The 23,270-nt window shown below is 41.0% G+C and overlaps 1 protein-coding gene across 1 annotated transcript; it reads right to left on the reverse strand.

The window, feature by feature from the left end:
- Positions 1-683: 683 nt before the first annotated feature.
- On the reverse strand, positions 684-22,760 carry LOC123788852 (uncharacterized). The gene is made up of 5 exons (XM_087863959.1): positions 22,486-22,760; positions 7,002-7,143; positions 6,785-6,830; positions 2,606-2,692; positions 684-1,392 (listed from the first exon to the last, which is right to left on the reverse strand). The coding sequence occupies exons 1-5, from the start codon at positions 22,564-22,566 to the stop codon at positions 1,260-1,262; spliced, it is 489 nt and encodes a 162-aa protein (XP_087720085.1). The 5' UTR covers positions 22,567-22,760; the 3' UTR covers positions 684-1,259.
- Positions 22,761-23,270: the final 510 nt, after the last annotated feature.

Consider the following 23,270-nt stretch of genomic DNA (forward strand, 5'->3'; position numbering starts at 1 on the left):
ATGTAGGAAAGACGTCAGGGTTTCAAGCCGATGGCCAAGAAAGAATTCTTGAGACGTCTTTGGTGCAAAAAGGTGCTTTGATTAAAGCACAGGGACCCTTGTGAGTAGAAAGAGCTGCAATGGGATCATGAGGCATAGCGCATTATATACTTTCAGGTTAGGTGGGGATTATTGATAGCATTAAGTCTCTAAGGAATTTTGGAAGCAAGGTTTCCAGGACCTTGAGGGGGCTAGCTATTGTTGGGAAAGGGTTATTTATTACTGTCTAATAAAACCTGAGTCATGAGACCCTTCAGATGTATATCGGTGGGTCATATGCTTGGGGGATGATGGCCCACATGTATTTTGGGGGGTAGAGATAAAGGGAGTTTCCAAAGGAATTTTTATATGTTAAAGTAGACTTACAGGATCCTGGAGGTTGGGTTAAGATTGCCTTTGGCCCTTAGCAGAGTGTTATATTGAGGCAGTTGAGTCCCTAGAGGAATGTCACTCTGCCTGTTTCAAGGACTTGTCAAAGGGCTGTAGATAGTAAGGAAATTTAATAATTTTTTTCTGCCTTTATACCCCACCCTAATATTACTACCCACCTCATAAGGCTTTTATAACTAGTGAATGTTAAAATACTTGAAAGCAGTTAGGAACAAACATTACAACGTGGCAGGTGTTCAGTAAATGTGAGCTCTTATACTTTATCCTTTTTTCTTTTGTTGGCAATATTCACAGCCTTTTCAGTTTTTCCCCATAAAGACTTTTTATATAAAGTAATACAAAAAGTAATACAATAAAATACCATAGAAACCTAATAGAGCAGATCATTGAAATGTAGAGACATGAAAACAAATTTATTTTAAGCAGAACACCACATGTCACAGATCAGGCTAACAACGAGTTGAGCTCCTTCAGTGACCTGTGGGTGCCAACTAACACATCCAAGACGCCAAATCTCTGGTGACAGGTTTCTTCCTTCTTTCCCTCCTACCACTTCATCAAATTCTCGCTGCCTTGAAACAAAGCTGAGGTGAGCAGTAATGAAATCCAAATAAAATACTCCTCCATCCAGAAGTTGTCAAAATTGGATCCCAGGAAAACACAAGCAACACCTTGCTTAAAGGATTTTAAGCAGCAAACTGATGACGCAGCAGCATATAAAACTATTACTAAAAGTCACTTCCACTGAAAGTTCCCGTAAGCATTTCAAGGCCACAGGGAGTGAGGGAGAGGGAGGCATCCGCATCCAGGAAGAGCGTGCAGCACACACACTAGGGTTTATAAAAAACCCTCATTCTTTGAGTTGGCGAGAGCTTGCTTCTAGTCCAAATAACATTCTCCAGAAGTTCCTGGGCTTCTTGGGTCCCCTGTCTTGCAGCAACATTAAGGAGCATCTCTATATCCCTAGAAGAGGCAGTTATTTAGTCATGTAAAGAAAAAGTAAACCAAAAGCACCTGTGTGTCCAATGTTTAGGCTAAGGGCCAGGTTAACACCTGTTTGGACTCATTCTAAGGTACTGAGGGAAACGTGCCATTTCATCTGGTTTCATCATAAGTATCTTCATAATAAAACCAAAGCCACCCAAAGACATAGTCTTATAGCATCAGAGTCCAGCTGGATTTTTTTCCCTATTTAGAAGAGTTTTTCTAGCCAAGACTCTTAGGTAATGTCTGAGACCCCTCTCTTGCAAGCAAATTCTGTATTTCAGTTTGGAAGCGATAACTGGAGAGGGGCCCCGTTCAACATGACTGTCCACCAGTTGTGAAACTACCAACCGTCATTCATAAGAGAACATACTGACTACACCATTTTGACTTGGCTGCTTCTAAACGATCATTTCAAAATTTCATTACCAAGTAATGCATGCAACCAATACCCCCGAGTGTTATCAATTCCCAAGACTCAGTCTATCCATCAGTGCCTCACTGAGACTCCCTCTCTCTGAACCTTATCTACCCATCAGTCTGAGGTAGATTAAGGGATGGGGTTTGAAGGAGGGGGTTGTACACATTACTTGTTAATGGAATATATGTCAGTTACATTACTTGAAAGAAAAAAAGCTGACAGTGTAGTGGTTTATTTTGGGGACCCTATTACAATGTCTCTGCCTCAAAACAGCTGCACAAAAAATGGTACAGATTATGAACTATTCAAAAACATTAAGAACTTCTCCAGAGAAAATAGTTGTACTTCTCATGATGACTACAAGTAACCAGAAGAGGATTAGTGCAATGGACACAAGTAGAATTTGTGCCCCTACTTAATATTCTTACATGTTTCATTCTGTTTATAAGAAAATGCCGTAAGTCCATAAAGATGGTACATCCAGGGTACAGGAGACTGTAAGGACCACGAAATAACCTGTCCTTTCATCTCAGGTCCATCAAATACCTTCAGAACAAAATCAGTGGAATCTATGCACACGTATGAATCTTGGTTTCCCTTACTTTGTGACTTTTATCATAACTCATAACAATGTAAGTACATAAAAAGGCAAGAGTAGGAAGTGAACTATATATAAAATGCTTTTGTCTGTCAATTGCAGGTAATATATGGGGGCAGGTTTAGAAGGAACGACACCTCAGCTCGAAGGGGAGAGACAGCTAATTTCATTACCCTACTTCCATGGACCCAGTCATGTTTTTCAGTTTTCCTACTGCAAGGTTAAAGGAAGCACGGGGATGGTCCTGCTTGGAGGCTTGTCTAAAACAGAAAGGAAAAGACAAGGGGACTGGTTATATGGGCTGGAAGGGTGGTTGGGAGTGAGTATGCAACAAAAACAAAAAACAAAAAAAGGTAACAGTCCCCCCAAAATTTATCTCCTTAGTAAAACCAAGGGCAGCGCCAATACAAATATGTAACCATTACTAGGAACCATCTTATCATAGATCTAGACAAATGTTAGTAAGTCTCTTTCTTTAAAAAAAATGTTTCTCATTTGAAACATGTACAGTACTTTTTAAACAACTAATGTAAGAATATTTAAGTCACTTATTTGCTCCAAACCCATTCATCAGCTTTTCCAAATATCAAAATAATTATACTCTACTCTCCAAAATATACAGGAAATCAAAATACAGGAAAGAACCATCTGGGAATGTTAGGAATTCAGTAAAACGTAAGCTGATCCTTAAGCACTATTTCCAACTGCTGTAATATAAATGAAATATGCCAGTACTTTCCAATAGAACTTTCTCCAAAGATAGAAATACTCTACATCTGCTTTGTCCAATACAGTAGCTGCTAGCCTCCTGTGGCTATTAAATACTTGAAATGTACACAGTGCAACTGAAGAAACAAATATTTGTTTGTTTGTTTATTTGTTTGTTTGTTTGTTTTTAGTGGGGGGAGTGCAGAGGAAGAGGGAGAGAGAGAATCTTAAGCAGGCTCCATGCTCAGCAGAGAGCCCCATGCAGGGCTTGATCTCAAGCCTCTGAGATCATGACCTAAACCGGAATCAAGAGTCAGACACTTAACCAAATGAGCTACCCAGGCACCCTAAGAACTGAATTTTTAATTTTAACTCATTTAAATTTAAATGGCCACATGTGGCTCACGGCCATCAGATTAGGCGACACATATTATATAGTTATTGCCTTCTTACTTTGAAGTTTTTTTCAAGTTAATTATGATTAGGGGGAAAAAGTTGTCAGAAGTACAAGGAAGTGTAAAAAAGTTTGCTATTTTTAACGCATGAAATTTTTGAAAAACGAGTAGGAAAATAAAATCCAAAGGAAAAATGGGCAGACAACATGAACAGGCAATTTGCAGGAAAGGAAATTAAAATTACCACAGGTTTTTAAAAAATGTTCAACTTCAGGGATGCTTGGGTGGCTCAGTCGTTAAGCATCTGCCTTCGGCTCGGCATAATCCCAGGATCCTGGGATCGAGCCCCACATCAGGCTCCCTGCTGTGCTGCGAGCCTGCTTCTTCCTCTCCCACTCCCCCTGCTTGTGTTCCCTCTCTCACTGGCTGTCTCTCTCTCTGTCAAATAAATAAAATCTTTTTTAAAAAAAAGTTCAACTTCACAATTGATAAAAATGAAAAATTTTAAATGAGACATCTTACATTGTTATTCAAGTTGGCAAAGATTAACAAATGATTAAAAACAATATTGATAAATCTATGAGTATATACTAGAGTGGACTTGGACAACCTTTCAGAATAGTTTTGTAGGGTGCCTGGGTGGCTCAGTAAGTTAAGTGTCACCCTTTGGCTCAATGACCCTGGAGTCCCAGAATCAAGCCCCATATAGGGCTCCCTGCTCAGTGGGGAGTCTGCTTCTCCCCCTCCCTCTGCTCCTCCCCCACTCATGCTCAGTTGCTCTCTCTTGCTCACTCATTCTCTCTCTCAAATAAATAAATAAAATCTTAAAAAAAAAACTTTTGCAATATGTGCCAAAAGCTTTAGAATGATCTTTGTCTGACCTGATAATTCTATTTTTAGCAATTTTTTCTTTGATAAGGAAATCAGACATTCAAAAAGATATGAAAGGCTCATTCCCCAATGAGCTAGTTTGTGCTAGTAAGAAACTAGGAGAAAGGACTGAACATAAAATAGGAAAATCTTCAAGTAAATTAAGGAATATCGTACATATATCAATTGAAAAGAGTCTAGAAGAATGCCCATCAAAGTGTTGACAGTAGTCTCTACTGTGTGATAAGACATAGGTGATTTTGGTTTTTTTCAGTGTTTTCCTTATTAGACGTAATTTATTTTGCAAGTCATAAACTATAAGTTCTGTTTTACAGAATAAGGGGAAATCTCCATTCCTGACAGGGAAGAAGCCATCACTGAGAGATGGAAAGTTTTTTCAAATTGACCTTTCATCATATGGTCCTATGTAAGAAAGACCCTGGCTTCCAAAACGTTGTTTAGGGCAAGTTTAATGCACACACCAGTCCCCCCAGAACCTTGCTGAAATAAAGTTTCTGCTTCAGGAGGGCTGGGTTAGGGTCTCAGATGCTGCAATTATAACAAGTGCCTGCTGGGTGATGCCCACACTGCAGGTATGTGACCTACATTCCCAGGAGGGGGGGCTTCAGCCTCGTGTGGTCCATCACCAACCACATTTAGCTCTTCTAGGGCCATGTCATTCCCTTCCCGATTCTCAAAGTTATTTCTTCCGTTGGCAGGTGAACATTATCTGAATATCCATTTTAAACTTTGTGTTGAAATGGCTTCCTCTGCTGATCTGTGCTTCCTTTATAACCACCGTAGACTTCTAGAGTAGTGGTTTGACCTGGCTACACATTTACAGTCACTGGGGGAGCTTTTTCTGCTCACTTAAGTCAATCTGCAGCCAACCATCAGCATGTTTCAAAGCTCCCCAGGGCATCCTAATATGTCCCAAGTTTGTCAACCACTATTTTAGAGACAAGAAAGGCAGCATCTGAGAAGAATGAGCTCATCAGTTCCTGGGTAACAGCAAAGTCATAAATGTGCTCACTTCTCTCTCAGATAACTGCACATTTCTCAGGATCATAAGAGACTACATCAGCAACAGCCGATAGAAATATAATATAAGCCATGCATAATTTTGAATTTCCTGGTTGCCACATTAAAAGTTTTAAAAGAAATAGGTAAAATTAATTTTAAAAATGTATTTTATTTAACCCTATCACATTCTCATTCAACATATAATCAATATAAAGAATTATTAACGATATAATTTATATTCCTTTCTTCACATTAAATCTTGGAAATCCAGTGTGTATTTTCCATCTCCACGCAGACTAGCCACATTTCATGTGCTCTTTGTGGCTAGTGGATGCTGTATTGGACAATACAGCTTAAAGAGTACTGTAACGAAATTCCACTTTCAAATAAATTGAGACTACATGAACTCAAGGCCAGTTCTCTGTATTAAGTGACTCTGGCTTTGCACCTAACTTGTCCTTATTTTCTATCACAGTCTCCATATAAAATGGAGTTCTAACATCTCAGAGCCTATTTATTTCCATTTTTTAACCTCTAGAGTGTGAGGTGGGGTGTTCAAATGTATGTTTCTGAAGTTATTCTTATTTTCTAAAACTGAACATATAATGTGGGATATTTTTCTGTGAGGACTCATCAGGCCAATACTACACAATCAGAATCGAGAAAGCTGCCTGTGAAAAATTTCGAACACTGAATACAAGCCAGTTGAATAAAATTTAAGCCAAAAGAAGAATGGACTAAACAGTAAGTAATACATCTATTTTAAAATTTCAAATTAATGTGTCTCTTACGGTCAAGAGCTCAAAATTTTAATAAGCAAGGTAATGCTAACACAGAGCCCTGTCAATAAAATTACTAATGTGATGAATCTTGACCTAGAATGTTACATGTGCTCCACTTTAGCTCTTTTTTTTTTAAGATTTTATTTATTTATTTGACAGAGATAGAGGCAGCCAGCGAGAGAGGGAACACAAGCAGGGGGAGTGGGAGAGGAAGAAGCAGGCTCACAGCAGAGGAGCCTGATGTGGGGCTCGATCCCATAATGCAGGGATCATGCCCTGCGCCCAAGGCAGACGCTTAACCGCTGTGCCACCCAGGCGCCTCTAGTTTAGCTCTTTTAAAGCTCATCTAGTGTTTGCTTACATGATGTAGACTGTTTTTCAATGCATCAGCCACATCACTTCTTCACCAAGTGGGAAAAGTAGAGAAGTTACCAAGACTTTAATATTCAGGGAGTTTATATCTCTATCTTATTTTCATTCTAGGGAAAAAGCACCAAAATTGTAAGATTTTATATTTCAGCACTTCCTGAAATAACTCTGCAGTTTTGCTTTTAGTAGATAATATCTTTCTTACCTAAACCAATGCATTGCCATCTCTTCATCCTTCACCGCACCAGCTCCTGGGTAAAACCAAACGATATCACAGGAAAAAATGGGACTCTGTTAACTGCTTGATGCTAAAATCTTCTATAAACCTACAGATACAGAAATCCAACCAGCAAGTTCCATCCCCCACCCCCAGCCCCTGCCACTCCCCAGTAAAATGAGCACCAGCGGAACAAAGAAGTTACCTTTCAGGTATCTCTGGCCAACAACAAACTGGGCACTGGGATACCCAAAGCGAGCGTAAAGATGTGCCACATGGAAATGGAAGCTCTGGGAATACAGCCAGATGTAAAGCAGAGAGATCATCATTCCCACTGTGACCAGGATCTGCAAAAAGAAAAAGAGTGAAAAGGAGGACCAAGAAGAATACGGTGGGGATCTACTTCAGATATGGTTCAGATGTAGAAGCAATGAGTGTATTCTGAAAAAGGCATTTCAGGATGAGATGCATATGATTTAAAGATGAGGTGTGTCCTTAATAGGTCTCCGCTGGAAAAAAAAATTGCTGTCACTAGAGTTTTAACTTATTTTTAGTAATTCTGAAGGTACTTTCCTTAAGTGATGGAAGATAACTAGATTGGGTAATTAACTAGGATTGGATGCCGACCAGTAGGATCTTGGCAGTTTATAAAAGGAAAAAAATGGAGGCAGAAGCAAAAGAGGAAAAAAAAAAGCATTGACGTGTCTGTTCTTTGGGCAGAAACATGGTAGGGGGCTAAGATGAGGAGGGAGGTGCCTGCCCTGCTCTACCAGAGTCTGGAGAAGGCACAGCCTTGGTTTCTTTGTCCGATATAGTCAACTGCTTCCACAGAAACAGAAGATATTCAGACCACACTTTCAGTTTCCTTCCTAAAACGATCCAGGTGATTCAGTGGCATCCAGAAGACAAAAGATGAGAATTCCCAGTTTGTTAGGGCTGCCATTAACAAAGGATGGTTTACACAAAACAAAGGTGGTTTACACAATAAAAATTTACTTGCTCACAATCTGGAGCAAGAGGTTCCAGATCAAGGTGTCAGCAGGGTTGGTTTCTACAGATGACTGTTTTCTTCCTGTGCCTTCACATCATCTTCCCTCTGTACATATCTGTGTCCAAATTTCCTACTCTTACAAGGACACTGGTCATATTGGATTAAGGCCCACCCTAATGACCTTATTTTAACTAAATCACTTCTGTAAAGATCCTGTATCAAGTATGGTCACTTTCTGAGGTACTGGGGGTTAGGACTTTGACATATGAATTTGAGGGGAAGAGGGGGACAAAATTCAGCCCATACCAGTAGCCTAAGCTGACAGTATGAGGATACTTCCTGAAAGAACCAGTGGATTGGCAGGAACTCTGACATCGCCCTTCTCTGGCTTGAACATGCTACTCACTTCTCTTCAGGAAGCCCTCTGAAGTGAGGTACTTTCCCATCATGAAAAGTTGGTACCTCAGCAATGGACTGATCCCCAAAACAAGTTTACATTGTCCAATAACCAAATCAGCATAGCCATTACTATTTCCAGAGCCACAGCAAACACCATCTGAGATGTCAATTCATGCAGGTCCGGGGCTGAAGGAAACTGAGGAAGCCTCGAAGTGCAGCAAGACCACCACCTGCTCCCCAGGCAGCTCACCGACCTCAGATCCATCCCCTGGTTACACTCAGCTGGCTTCTAAGGAGGAGCTCACACTCTGAAAAAGATGCAATGGGATTGACATCTTCCCTTTGGGGTGTGATTCTACTTCTAGGAGAAGAAAAGAATGCAGCTTCTAACCTAAAAACCCAATTCTCGATTGCTGGTATAAAAGATAAAAAGCTATTACTGATTTCTATACTAAGAACTAAACCTGAAAATAGACTATTTTAACTCAAGTCTTTTAGCCAAATAAATCAATCAGGAATTGAAAACATGAAGAATAACAGAGGGATTTTGCAGACTAATTCAGAATTATTGTAAGTACAAAACAAAGATCATTGAATATTTTTTAAGGTCATATTGAAGATAATAAGAAAACGATAACCTTACCATAATCCAATATGGACAAAATCATAATTACTTATATTTATATTATAAATATATATTGCTTATAAATTACATATTACTCTAAATAATTTCCATAATATAATTTAAAATTTGATGACTTATCTCTCCCCTCATCAGGGAATTATTGGTTATTCACAACAATGAATTTCAAAGTCTATGTGTCAATATGTGTGTCTGTGTGTGTGATTGTACTGGTGTTTTTTGTTGTTGGAGATGTATTTTGTCTGTCTTTTCTGGTGTGTGTTGGGGGGAGGTATTTTATTTTAATTTTTTATCCTTTTATCAGGACCTCCAAAGTCATCTATATTGATTTTGCTTCATGAGCAGGTGGTCTTTCACATATTTCTACGTGTTACAAGGTTTCATAACAGATGAATGTCTGTTTTGAAGCTCTTCAAATCCTTTTTGAATTATTTTGTTTATTCAGTATTTGTTTTGAATATGTCCTACACTGTTCTAATCACTGTGGATAAAGTAGTGAACAAAACAAGCAAAATTCACTGCCCTGCTGTAGCTTGTATTATAATTGGGGTAGAAAAATGAGAGAACAGACGATAATTAAAACAAATAAGTAAAACATATGACATATTGAATGGTGATAAACGCCATAAAGAACAGAAGGAGAAGAGAGAATAATGTGAGGAAAGATTTACAATTTTTAAAAGGATGGGGCCACCTGGCTGGCTCAGTCAATACAGCATCTGACCCTTGATCTCAGGGTTGTGAGCTGAAGCCCACATCGGGTGTAGAGATTACTTTAAAAAAAATTAAATTTAATTTAAAAAATAAAAGTAAATAAAAGAATGGATGGAAAGGATGGGCCAAGAAAAGTAGAGAAGAGTCTATCTCAAAGAGACGTGTGTTTGTGGCTTTGTCTAATAGAGTAAAATTCAATGAGTTTCACAGGAAATCAAGAAAGATTTGAAAGAATTGTATCAGCAAAACACTTCCAGCTGTAACCCAAAAGGACAGATAGTATGAAATGAAGAGGTCACTGGACCCCCAAATTTCTACTTGCAGAAGGCAGGCTAAGGAAAGTACTCAGCTGCAGACACATGCGACCTTTTATGAAAGCAGGAAGGATAGATCGGAGAATGGAACCAACAGTGCGCAGGGCGGGAATAAAAGCCCTGGAGAATTAGTCCCAGAACTTGAGACCCAAGGAACTCCAATCTTGCCTGGCTGAACTTCCTAACTGCTATGGGTTAAGAACTCCATCGTGACTCCCATTTTCGCCCTATTTGAACTAACCTGTCCATGGCAGTTTTCCTACGCCTGTCTCAACACTCTGAGTTGGGTGTATGGAGTCAGGTAACTAGTCCCTTTAGTCTCACAGCTCGCAGATAGAAATTACATTCAAAGGGTTGTACTTAAGGAAAAGTTCACAGAGAGCCTCATTCACCTCTGGGCCTGATTTAGATGCTGAGATTCTAAATGTTGAGGTGATGCTATAGTTGGATGAGAATTTTGGAGACCTTGGGAGGTGAAAGTATATTTTGCCCATAGGAAGGAGGTAAACCGTTGGAGCCGGGGGGCAGAATGTTGTAGACAGCCTCTAAAATGACTCCCAATGTTCACTGCCTACTGGTATTTACACCTTGGATAAGCCCCTCCCCTTGAGTGTAGGCTGAACCTGGTGACTCCGTTCTAGCCAATAGAATACAAGAGTGATCCGGCCTCACCAGCTACATCATTTGTAGGGCCCAGTACAAAATGAACCTGTGGAGCCCTTGGTTCAAGAATTACTAGGAATATTTAGAAACCACAGCATTAAGCCAACGGTGGGCTTTTTAAAGCAGAGGGCCTTGTGCAAATGCATAAGTCACACAACCATGAAGATAGCCCCAAATGTCACCTCTCTGATTAGATTATAAAAGACTGTGACATCTCTCTTTTCCTCTCTCCACCAGGACCTCAAAATGTGATCTTGTTTCTTATTTGGCAATAGGGTCTTTGCAGATATACTGAGTTAAGATGACATTATACTGGGTTAGGGGGGCCCTAAATCTAATGATTGGTGTCCTTGTATCAAGGCCATGGGAACACTCAGAGACACATAGGGATGAATACCATGTGACAACGGAGGCAGAGATTTGGAGTGATGCATCTGCAAACCAAGGAACCCCAAGGATAACCAGAGCCACCAGAAGCAAGGAGAGAGGTGTGCAACAGGTTCTCCCTCAGAGCTTCCAGAAAGAACCAAACCTGTCAACAACTTGATTTTGGACTTTTGGCCTCCCAAACTGTGAGAGAATGAGTTCCTGTTGTTTACGGCCCCCCAGTTTGTGGTCCTTTGTTATGGTAGGAACATATGCTAGGAAGTAAGTATACCCTTCAAAGCAAAGGCTAGACAGGCTTACTGTCCATTATTAAAAAAAACTGAATTCCCAAATATCAGGGTTTCTGTGCTGTAATTCAACCCACTGCACGGGCAGGTATCACTTGACTCTCTGGGCACCACCCTGTGGGAACTGGAGCTCAGAAAACTGGCACAGGGGCGCCTGGGTGGTGCAGTTGTTAAGCGTCTGCCTTCGGCTCAGGGCGTGATCCTGGCGTTATGGGATCGAGCCCCACATCAGGCTCCTCCGCTATGAGCCTGCTTCTTCCTCTCCCACTCCCCCTGCTTGTGTTCCCTCTCTCGCTGGCTGTCTCTATCTCTGTCAAATAAATAAATAAATAAAAATCTTTAAAAAAAAAAAAAGAGTAAGATGAGGAAGAATCAAAGATAAGAGGCTCAAGACCCGAGCTGTAGGGTGAATAGTAGTTCCATTTCCTGAGATGGGGCAGACTGTGGCAGAAAATGGTATCTCTTTGTATTCTGTGCCTTGGTTATACCCTGAACTTACTGAAAATTCCGTATAGTTAAATCAGCATCAGCAGTTCACCTAAATTCTTCTAATACTCTGCTTAAATTTTTCTATTTTTATCTTCCAAATGCCATGAGATGTGTTTGCTAAAAATCAAAAGCAACATATCTACACATAGCTATTAATATCTATATCACAGCTATTATTTCCATTTAAAAAGACAACAAGGCTTGTTTGTAATTTTGTTTGGAACCATTGCTGGCTCATAAGGATCACTACTTCCTTTTTCTGAGCATTTACAACCCATGTCTTTTACCACTCTTTCTGATTCTCTGATCATGAAATATTATGGTCAAGGGGCGCCTGGGTGGGTCAGGCGGTTGAGCGGTTGAACGTCTGGCTCTTGATTCCAGCTCAGTTCATGATCTCAGGGTCCTGGAATCGAGCCCCTGAGCAGGCTCCGTGCTCAGTGGGGAGTCTGAGCATTCTCCCTCTCCCTCTCCCTCTGTCCCTCTCCCCACTTGTGCGCGCACACTCTCTCTGAAATAAATAAATCTTTTAAAAAAAGAAAAAGAAGTATCATGATCAATAAAACAGAAATTCAAGGGGCCTGGGTGGCTCAGTTGGTTAAGCATCCCACTCTTGATTTTGGCTCAGGTCATGATCTCAGCATCTTGAGATCAAGCCCCTTGTCGGCTCTACACTCGGTGGAGAGTTCTGCTTGAGATTCTCTCTCTCCCTCTGCCCCTACCTTCCTGAAATAACTAAATAAATCTTAAACACACACACACACACACACACACACACACACACACACACACACACAGAAATTCACTGAAAGTTGCAGTGGGCAAGTGACTTTGGCTTTCTTACCTCCGGCATCAGTGTTAGTTGCCAGTGAGTTGTGCTAATTTGAGATCCAGTAAGGATAGACCATATTGTATTCAAGAAGTGGTAGGAGCTCTGTGAATCATCAGATTAGTGTGGTAAGGAGGTAGCATGCAGAGGAGGCTACTGAGTGGCTGGAAAAATTATTACAATGAGAAAACAGTTCACTGTTAAACATACAAGGAAATATACTGAAGGTGAGAAAAGCCACATTTCTTCCTATCTGAGAAGGAACTGACAGCACCTAAAGAATCTGCAAGGAAGAACCTCCTTACCACACTAGTCTTGCTTGGACCTGGATTCACTGACATCTCCAGAGTGGGAAGGAGTGGGAAGGCAGAGGAAAAAAAGATGGGAAAAGATGGGAAGGGAAGGAAAGATGGAAGGGGCGCCTGGGTGGCTCAGTTGTTAGGCATCTGCCTTCGGCTCGCGTCATGATCCCAGGGTCCTGGGATCGAGCCCCACATCTGGCTTCTTGCTCGGTGAGGAGCCTGCTTCTCCCTCTCCCTCTGCTGCTCCCCCTGCTTGTGCTCTCTCTCTCTCTGTCAAATAATAGATGAAAAATCTTTTAAAAAAATAGAATCCAAGTAATATATGCATATAGTTAAAAAAAAAAAAGTCAAGGGAAGATCCCAACAGGATATTTGAGAATACACACACACACAGACACACACACACACACACACACACACACACACACACACACACACACCCACACACATATATCAGCCAGAGCCTGATGATGCTCCGGCTACCATATGTAGGTAGACAGACAGACAGACAGATGACTGTTCCATGGTGTCAGTTCATGACTTGCACACATCAGCTGTGCATCAGTTTGTATAAGTCAGGTTAAGTGTATTTATGGACAAAACGTTAGTTTAACCAAAATAATCTTCATAAAGTGGATACGATCTTAAAAACAGTCCTGTAAAGAAACCATGGAATGAAGTGGATTCTGATGTTGTAAGGCTTGGTGACCAAGGAATTTTGTGGGTGTCTGATTTGCAGGACTCCAGTCACTGGAATCAGAGGACCCGGTTTGGAAGTGCTGAGGAGGGAGGGTGCAGGGGTTCATAACTTTTGTTTGGGCCATATTTGGCTCAAAGAAGTGCTGTAAAGCAGACTGTTGGATATGGGTGATGGGAATTTTACAGATGTCTAGACTAAACATTTGAGCCACCTGAATATAGGTGGTAATTTCGGTCATGTAGACTTAATGACATTCTAATTTTAAGTACTGAAATTTCAGTTTTTGAAAGCTTCGTATCTCTTGTGATCTGTCTTCCTTGATTGTCAATAATTCGAATTCTCTATATATTCTAATGTTGTTAAAGTAATGCTTTTTAAAGTTAAGGGCAATCTGGGATCCAATCTGGGATCTTAGAAGACAAGTTCACAGTATTTTTTTCATGAGTAAATATATCAACAACTTTTAATACTGGCTGCTTAAAAGGGCCATTTGAAATCAGCTGTTCCATTTTTTAAAGCATCCGATTTTCAAACATAGGAAAAAGAAATTAGATCACCCACGTACCCACCAGCCACATTTGGTTGGTTTATATTTTGCCATATTTGCTCCAGGTATTTTTTAAGAAACACAACATTGTAGAAATATTAACACATCCACTCTCAGCTCTTGCCTGCTCTCTTCCTAGGAGTAGCCACCAAGCCTGCGTTAAGGGTGCAACGTTCTAATGAACGTTTTTAAGCAAGGATGGGCTTCTGTTGGCCCTTTCAACAGGGATAAATCTTAAAAATAAATGTTCGGGAGAAAAAAAGGAAGTCTAAGTCTATTTCAGTATTTCATATTTGAGCGAAGATAATATTTAACTACAATACAATTGCTAAAGCTAAAACATCAAATTGCTTTTCTCTTGGTTGGAATTTTCTCAACGGTATGGTGTTTATATCAACATGATCAGAAGCCAGAGATTATTTTACAGTTGCAGTTTGTTTGGTAGAAATCTTCTAAAGCACAAAATTCGTTAAGGGGGAAACTAGTTCTAAATGGATCTTTAAGTGATGACATGACTGGAATCAATATTTCAGTCCCTGACTATGGTCAGTTCTCTAAGTTTGGGGACATAATTTGTGCTAAACTCTGTGGTCGTAAAGATAAACATAGGACCCAGACCTTGCTCTCAAGCACTTCGAAGTCGAGGAGCAGAGATACAAGCAAATTGCAGAACAGCACGATAAGCACCTTAATAAAGATGCAAAATGTATGAAGTTCCAAGGGCAAGAGGACAGCACCTCATGCTGCCCTAGTGGATTTCTTCCAAAGGTTCTGCCAGTGATGTGACCAACATTTTTTGGCCTAAAGAACAGTTACCATGGTTCAGCTTATCTGAAATTAAATTCCCTAACTTTTCCCTCAAAGGGGACCCTTTCCTTACTTCCCCTACATTCAGTCAGTTCCTCGTCCTGCCTGATCAGACTCCTGACGTCTTTCATGAAGTCACCCTTCTCCTCCCTGCTGTCACAGACTTGACTCGGCCACCACCATCTCACCCGGAATTCTTCAGCAGTCTTTAGCTCATCTCCAGGCCCAGCCCTGAGCCCCTCAATCCATCATAGACGAGCCACTGGGCTCGGTGATCCTCCTTTCCTTCCTTAGCACCGGGTACCCACCCCACTGCAGGAGGAAAGCAGCCACACCCAACTGTGAAACAATTTCCCACATCTCTATCTTCTGAAGACAGCTTTGCCCTATTGATGGGCAACATTCCCCTTCCTATTGTGAGGAACATTTTTCCATTATGTGTTGATAATCACGTTAACTTCAATAAATGAATGCTGTCCACACAGCAGTTAAAGAAAACACACCCACATTTTACAAGTTCCACAAAGGAAACAATGTTCTGCTTATGTTCCTTTACCACTGTGTATGTTCCCAACCCGGCTAACTGCCTCCTACACTGTGGCTTCTTTAATATTTGAATGAATGAGTCTGAATGGAGTACAACTTGGACCTAATTGACAGAATTTACTGGTGATCCTTCTTCGTTCTTAGCTTCAATTCTTAAGAAGAACCAGTTTAGGCCCTTCAAGTATTTATTGAGAAATATAAAAACATAACATACACTGGTAATTTATAAAATCGAAATAGCTGAAATTACTAAAAAAAAAAAAAAAACCCACAAAAATCACCTGAGATAGCAGTTTTGCATTTGCCTTGGGGTACTGCCACCGTCGTCACTAGCCCACACTGCCAATCGGACTCACCAGCCACAAACAGGCTTCATCTGACCCTATGTTGGCCGAGCTTTGCCGACGGAAACGGGACAGGAGCTACAGGAAGTGCAGTCTCCACGCGTCATCAGGAGGCCCAGAAGCCACCCGTCACCGTCACCCATAGCTGGTGGGGCAGCCACAGAGCCCGCGTGTGGTCACCGGCCACAGTGAAGCCGCCCTCGACTTCCCCACTAGCTTTCAAACTGCTCCAGTCGTGTGGGCCTGAGGCTGTCATACCAACCCCCAGAAACCCCACCCCGAGCCCACCCACATGCAGTGTGCAGAGCAAGGGTACCTAAAACAAACTAGACACCACACTCCAGTTTATCTTCCCTCTGTAGTGGCCAAGGAAATCGCACCGTGAGAAGACAGAGGAAGAGGTCCCTTCTCTCCCATCAGCCCAAGCCTGGTGTTAACCCTTTACTCACAGTCTACTATGTCTTCGTATCTTCTGGACTAATAAAGAACTGATCAGCAAGCAGGTGAACTGGGAGGGAAAAGACAATCTTGAGTTAAATTACAAGATAAAGAGGATCTACAGCTTCTCCAATTAAGGCTGTGTCTCATTCTCTCTGTGGCTGCTGCCGTGTCTCGGACACTGTCCTGCATGTTTCTTCTTCTTCAGAGCGCTTAGCCGGTAGTCATCAGAGGCATTCTGCAAGTACTTCCTCAATGACAGACTTGGTCTTCACGTTGGAAAAGGAGGCTTCTCACAGTGCCTGTAATCCATGTGTGCTCCCCTGTGGTAGAAAATACTGGTCCTGGTTAACATGGAGGTGCAGGGAGTGAGGGTGCAGAGCAAAAGCTTGAGAGAACATACTAGGAATGTTGCAAGCTGCTGTCAGCTAAAAGACAGCTGCAAGCGTTAGTTATAGGAGCCGTAATTCTCCAAAGTCCCTCGAAACACAGTTACATGGACAGAAGGCTAAAGAAAATCAAGTCCAAACTTGAATGAGAATTGACTTTTCTTCTCTTATCTATAAATCACAAAGTAAATTCTAATGACTGTAGCATTTTTTAAATCAGGTCAGGAGTAAGACCACATGTCTGTATTCCGTTTGTTGGGTATTTTATGGCCAAGAGAGGGCCACTGATATTTGAGACCAATTTAATCTTAGGGGCAAGGTAGAGATTTCACACAACGGATTGATCTTCTTTTTCTTTCTCTCCCTTGGGAACTGAAATTATTTCCCTATCCTAAACTTTGTGGATGCCTTTCTAGACTATTTAATAGGCATTTAGCCAGGCAGCCTCACGGAAATTTTCATTTGAGATAATTTCATATTTGAATTTAAAAAGGATAATCCCGTATCAATGGCCTATTTAGTCACTGGCCTTCCATGATCTGGTTAGCAATTAGTTCTTAGGAAGCAGTCAGTTCCCCACAAAACTTGGCTCTTCATAATTGTCAGGCTGTGGTTAAATATGGCGCATTAAACAAATGTTTATGTGTGCTCTCTCCTGAAACCTCACCAAATCGGCAGGAAACCAATGAGAGAGAGAGGGAGAGTGGGCACAAGGAAACAAAAAGATAAAAGAGAATTAAAGCAACTTCCCAGGAAATCTGACTTCCAAATAATAAGTCCATGAAGAAATCAGAGAACCTGAAAGGGAGAAAATTATCAAAAAATGATTCAAGAAAATCTCCCAGAACTGAAAAATAGTTTTCAGACTAAAAGGTCACACCATGATGAAAGAAGTTGCCCCAAACAATGGGGAAGGCGGGAAGTCACATAAACACATATTACTGAGAAACTTCAGAACATTGCCTATAGAAAATAAGATTCTATAAGCTTCCAGGGGAGTGGGGGGAATGAAAAGAGAAGGAAAAAGGACTCACATACCAAGAAGCATGAATTGGAATATACCAAATGTCTCAGTATCAAAGCCGTATTAATACCTGGAACATAGTATAACAATCTCCAAATTTGAAGACTAAAGTATTTCAAATCTAGAATTCTACACCTAGTCTAACTAGAAAATAAATATGGTAGAATTAGAACATTTTCATTTTCAGATATGCAAAGGTCTCCAAGGTTGAGCGCTCCACCAGAACAGGGGAGTGAACCAAGAAGGGAGTCTCAGGATCCAAGAATGAGGAATCTGGTACAAGAGGAAGGCGAAGGGAATCTCCAGGGTGATGTGATGGGAAATCCCAAGAAGGCAGCCGGGAAACAGGTAGAGAGGACGAAGAGCCCAGACTGGAGCAGCAGAGTGGAAGGTATGTCTTCAAGAAAATGGGGAAACTGAGAGACTACCCAAAGTGCTAGAATATACTAAGAGGAACTCAGTATTTTGTGAAGCAACACAGTACGAATTAGATATGGGTACATGGAGAACTAAGAAAAAAAAAAAGGAATTACAACTACCTAGAAAACAAAGTCACAGAAGAAAATAATTATAGGGGCACCCGGGTGGCTCAGTTGATTAAGCATCTGCCTTTGGCTCAGGTCATGATCCCAGGGTCCTGGGTTGGAGCCCCGTATCAGGGTCCCTGCTCAGCAGTGAGTCTGTTTCTCCCTCTTCCTCTGCCCCTCTGCCTGCTTATGCTTGCTCTTTCACTCTCTCTCAAATAAATAAATAAAAATCTTCAAAAAAAAAAGAAAGTAATTATAAGCAGGATACTGATGAGGTTCAAAACAGAATACCCCAAAATATAGCTCCTTGGCATATTGAATTTTTTTTAAAGATTTTATTTATTTATTAAAGAGAGAGAGAGGGCACAGAGAATAAGAGGGAGAAGCAGACTCCCCGCTGAGCAGGGAGCTCGATGCAGGGCTCAATCCCAGAACTCTGAGATCATGACCTGAGCCGAAGGCAGACACTCAACCAACTGAGCCACCCAGGTGCCCCGACATATTGAATATTTTAAGCTGACTTTGAGAAAACAGCAGAAGCAGGAAGATTTCTCTGACCTTCCTCTGCCGTTTTCCCTGAAGCAGATAACATTAAGACCCTCATTTAAGAGATGCCCTCACTATACCTACATCCGTATCTCTGAGACCCAGAATCCAAATGAAGAGGTCTTGCTGAGTTTTTCCCCGGTTGTTACACTTAGCTCATACCTTTTGTCCTGTTTCTCCATGACGTTCCACTCTTCACCAAACCCCACACAGAAACACTCGGATTGAATAATTTCTTCAAAAGGTCTTCATTTCCTTATGGAGACTCGTATGTCATAAAAACTTATATTAAGTATATTTGTATGCTTTTCTCCTGTCTTTATTAGTTTATTTTTTATTAAAGACTTTATTTATTATTTTAGATAGAAAGCGTGTGCGTGCACACATGCGTGCACGCGTGGTAGGGAGGGGCAGAAGGAGGAGGGAGAGAATCTCAGTGAGGAGACAACTCAGGGCTTGATCCCGGGGCTTGATCCCAGAATCCTGAGATCATGACCTGAGCTGAAACCAGGAATCAGATGCTTAACAGACTGAGCCACCCAGACACCTCTCTTCATTAGTTTAATTTTTCAGACACAACCAAGGACTCTAGGAGGGCCGAGGAAAACTTCTTCCTCCCCTACGTTAGACTACTACTTAAATGGTCATAATAATGAAAACCGAATATTGATTTAGGCAAAAATGAAGCTGTAGCTGTACTAGAAAGAGGAGTGAATATCTGTGTTTGAGGGGCAGGAGGGCGGGGGCCAGAGACAGGGAACTAATCAACAGTACATAAATTGAACAAAATAGCATTACATGAATCTTACTCAGAACTACGACAGTGAACACCAGGAGAAAGGTCTAAAACTTGGAAGTGGTTTTCTCTGAGGAGCAATAATCAGAAGGAAGGGGGAGAAGAGCATGGTTTTAAAATTACAAGTCTTAGGAAATACTGGACTTTTTAAACTATGTGTATAGCTTTGAAAATTAAAATTTAGTTTAGAAAGGAGAAAAAAATATAATGGCTTTGTCATCAGACATCCAAAGGTAATTTATAAATAATGACAAATAGCATCTTTTAGATGGGTGAACTAGGAAGATAAATCTTGAACAGGCATAGAGACTTTGACTGCGTGCTGAGGTTATAGTAATTCACAGCTAGCCTATCAATAGTATTAGAAAGCTTCTGGAGGGGCGCCTGGGTGGCGCAGTCGTTAAGCGGCTGCCTTCGGCTCAGGGCGTGATCCCAGCGTTATGGGATCGAGCCCCACATCAGGCTCCTCCGCTATGAGCCTGCTTCTTCCTCTCCCACTCCTGCTGCTTGTGTTCCCTCTCTCGCTGGCTGTCTCTCTTTCTGTCGAATAAATAAATAAAATCTTAGAAAGAAAGAAAGAAAGAAAGAAAGAAAGAAAGAAAGAAAGAAAGAAAGCAAGCTAGCTTCTGGAGATGTGGCATACCCGTCTTGAAGCCCGTCACTGGATAACCTCTTCTGCCAAAACTCAACAGCGCTGCTAGCTGCCTAGTTCGCTCCGCACCCCAGGGGTCCACCTCTTGGCTGCTTTGTGGACCAATTTAGGTGTGAACAGGGAGTAAAAACAGTGATTTCATTATTGTCCCTACGGCTCCAATTTGATCTCACATTTATAGCACCGGGAACAAACACAGCACCAGGGTTTAGTTAACTCTACTATAAATGCCAAAACAAAAGAAAACTTTGGCATTCTAAGAGCCAAAATGGGTATTTGGGGCATTTTGATGTGGACTTTCTGTCGTACCAACCTGGTAAGTCTTAAACAGTTGCCCATTATAGATATTTGGGAGACATTATTGATTTTAAAGCGCTTAGAACTCAAAAGATCTATTGCTGAATTATTAATAACTGGCATTTTATACAGACAAAATAGCCATATAAATTTATCAGCACTCCACACAAGAGGGAGATGTGCAGCTTCTCCCTGTCTTTTTTTAATCAGTGTATTTTCATGTGGCTGGCGATAATTCACCCGAAGTAGATAGGAAACCTTGGAGAGAACAACAGAAAAACAAAGAGCAATGTGTTTCCTTCCATAGCCCAAGGCCACCCATATCATTCAACCTATGTAAGTCAATTACATTCATTTTACGCTTTCATTTGGACTCAGCTGTAATTACACAGCAAGGAACGAATGAAAAGGGGCCCATTAAGGGAGTTGGCTATTTATCTTGTTGCTGGAGGCAAGATCTCGCTCCTAAAACAGGATCAGGACCATTCCTGGTATATCTAGTGAGTTCTCGGTTATCAGGACTGATAAATGGCAGTTGTTTTCAGGTCAGAGACTAAGACTAGAGTTCCATTTTGTTGTTTTAGGTCAAGGGAAACTGAACATCTTAAGTTTCAACTAAGGGACAGAAGAGAGAGCTTAAAATCTTTCACATGACCTCTCCTCCTGGAGGAAGACACGAGGTACTGCCAAGAGCGGTTTCCTCTAAAGAGCAGGATTGGTGGGCGAAGTTAGGCGGGACAGGTAGGCAGCTAGTGACAGGACGTTAGGAGGGTTTCTCTTTATACATAAGTTTTTAATTTTGTACTATATACATACATTACCATTTTTAAAAACCTAATTTTTAAAAACGCTATATGTGAGGGTGTATCTATAGTCTTGTAATCTTCATACGATTTTTGTCCCTAAAGCATCAGGGTTGCTTGTTAGCACAGCAATTACAGTAGTTTCTGTTCAAGAATATTCTGTAAAACTGAGCTCTACGTTAATATGCCCCATAGCTTTTTTTCTTATGAGTACATCATGACTCCTTCCTAACCTTCTTTGGTCTCTGGTGTGCGTGTGCGTGCGTGTGTGTGTGTGTGTGTGTGTGTGTGTGTGTGTGTGTGTTTATAGCTGGGAGCTGAATTGCTATGCTCCCTGAAAGTGCTTCTAGCTTCCTGTCTTTGGGGGCTGTCAGGTGTGCGATGGCCATTAGCCATCAACAGAGAAAAGAAATGCAGAGAGATGGAGTGGTATATTTAAATGCAGCTGGAAGGAGTAATATAAATCAAGACTGGCATCCTTAAAGGGCCTGAGGTTGTATTTCCGGCTGCAGCAGAGGTCTAAAAGAAGAATTAATTTGTATTTTTTTCATCTGCTGATTTGCCATCACAAAATTGCTGACATTCCCCCTTCTACTATGGCTGCGGTGCCCATCAGGTTTACCAAGATTTGAATAATCCGCTCGCAAAGAATTTAGGGTAAGATCATGTTAAAATGTGAGTGAGCTGAAAATACTGATAGCAGAAAAAATCCGGTAGCAGATTTTTATTCTTCTCATTCTATTTTTTAAAAGCCCTAAATTTTTAGTACTAAGCTAATTTTCAAAAGGATAGAAACCTTAACTGAAATTGGTATTAGTCTTCCAATTTTCCAGCTAAGTTTGTATAAATTAAGCTGTGCTTATATAATTCCTGGGTTAAAAAAGAAAAAAGAAAGAAAAAAGAAAAAAATGTAAAGCTAACTATCTGGTATCAAATAATTATTCTTGCTAAATTTTAAGGAGGTTTTTTTTTTCTTGTACCAATTGTTTGTTTTTAAATAAATTCACAGTAACTGAGGAAGCCCCGAGTTGAGTGTCCATGTAAATTTTGAGAATTTTTTTGACGTATACAATTTTGAATAAATCTACCTTCAATACATTTTCCAAGAAAATGAGACACTTATCTCTAAACGCCGCGCTCTGGAGCGCTGTGGGAAAGCGCAGAGTGGTTCCCGTTGTACGTCACTGTGACTGACGTTACTCACATCGCCTCCCCTTTCCCAGTTCCAGGTTGTCTCCTGGAATTGAGCACCTACCTCGCATTTACCCCATGAAAGCAGAGCGTGCACGGCATACGGGTCACTCGCCTGGGATCTTCTTTTCCGCCTCTGAGGCATCAAGGGCTTCGTCTTCTCTTCTCAAGCTGGCTTCTCTGTTCTGTCGGTGCTCACCGGAAGGCTAGAGGACTTGGTTTATTGTGCTTGGCCTGGCAAGGACTCTCCAGGGGTTCTTTACTCTTCCCTTCCCCTCTCTCAACTTCTGTCCCCTTTCATCCTCCCTCCAGGCCGGGCCTCACTGGGTAGCTGCTTTTCCTTTTCTGATTTATGCCTGAGCTAAAGCAGCTGTCTTCTAAAGATAAGAGCCAGAGAACAGAGATATCAAGCGGACATAAAGAATAACAGAGGAAAAGACAAAAAGCTCCTTTCCCTAAAAATAGCCTTGTCATTAGCCTTTTTATGCTGAACATCCAGATTTATTTCCCCTGCCCCCGTGGTGGCGCAGACAGAGTCAGTCACTACCTCACCTGAAGAAAAACAAAGCGGTACAGAGGAAATCCTTGACTCCAGGCTATTTTTACCAAAGTAAGACAATATAAAGGTGGCCAGCTTGAATCTTCTTTATTTTTAGTAACTTTTAAAATTATAGTATAATAAAAAAGAAGTGTTTCTTGGACAAAAAGAAAGTATAGGACAAAAAGATGAATCAGAAGAAAATGAACTATGAAAGCGAAGGGAAATGGGAAGTAAGCTAAGCCAGAAATCAAGCTCGAAGCAAATGACATGCAGATTACATCAATAGAGTCAATTCATACATCAGGACA

This window comes from Ursus americanus, chromosome 8 (assembly GCF_024610735.1).
Source record: "Ursus americanus isolate L20-20 chromosome 8, mUrsAme1.1.p, whole genome shotgun sequence".
NCBI lineage: Eukaryota > Metazoa > Chordata > Mammalia > Carnivora > Ursidae > Ursus > Ursus americanus.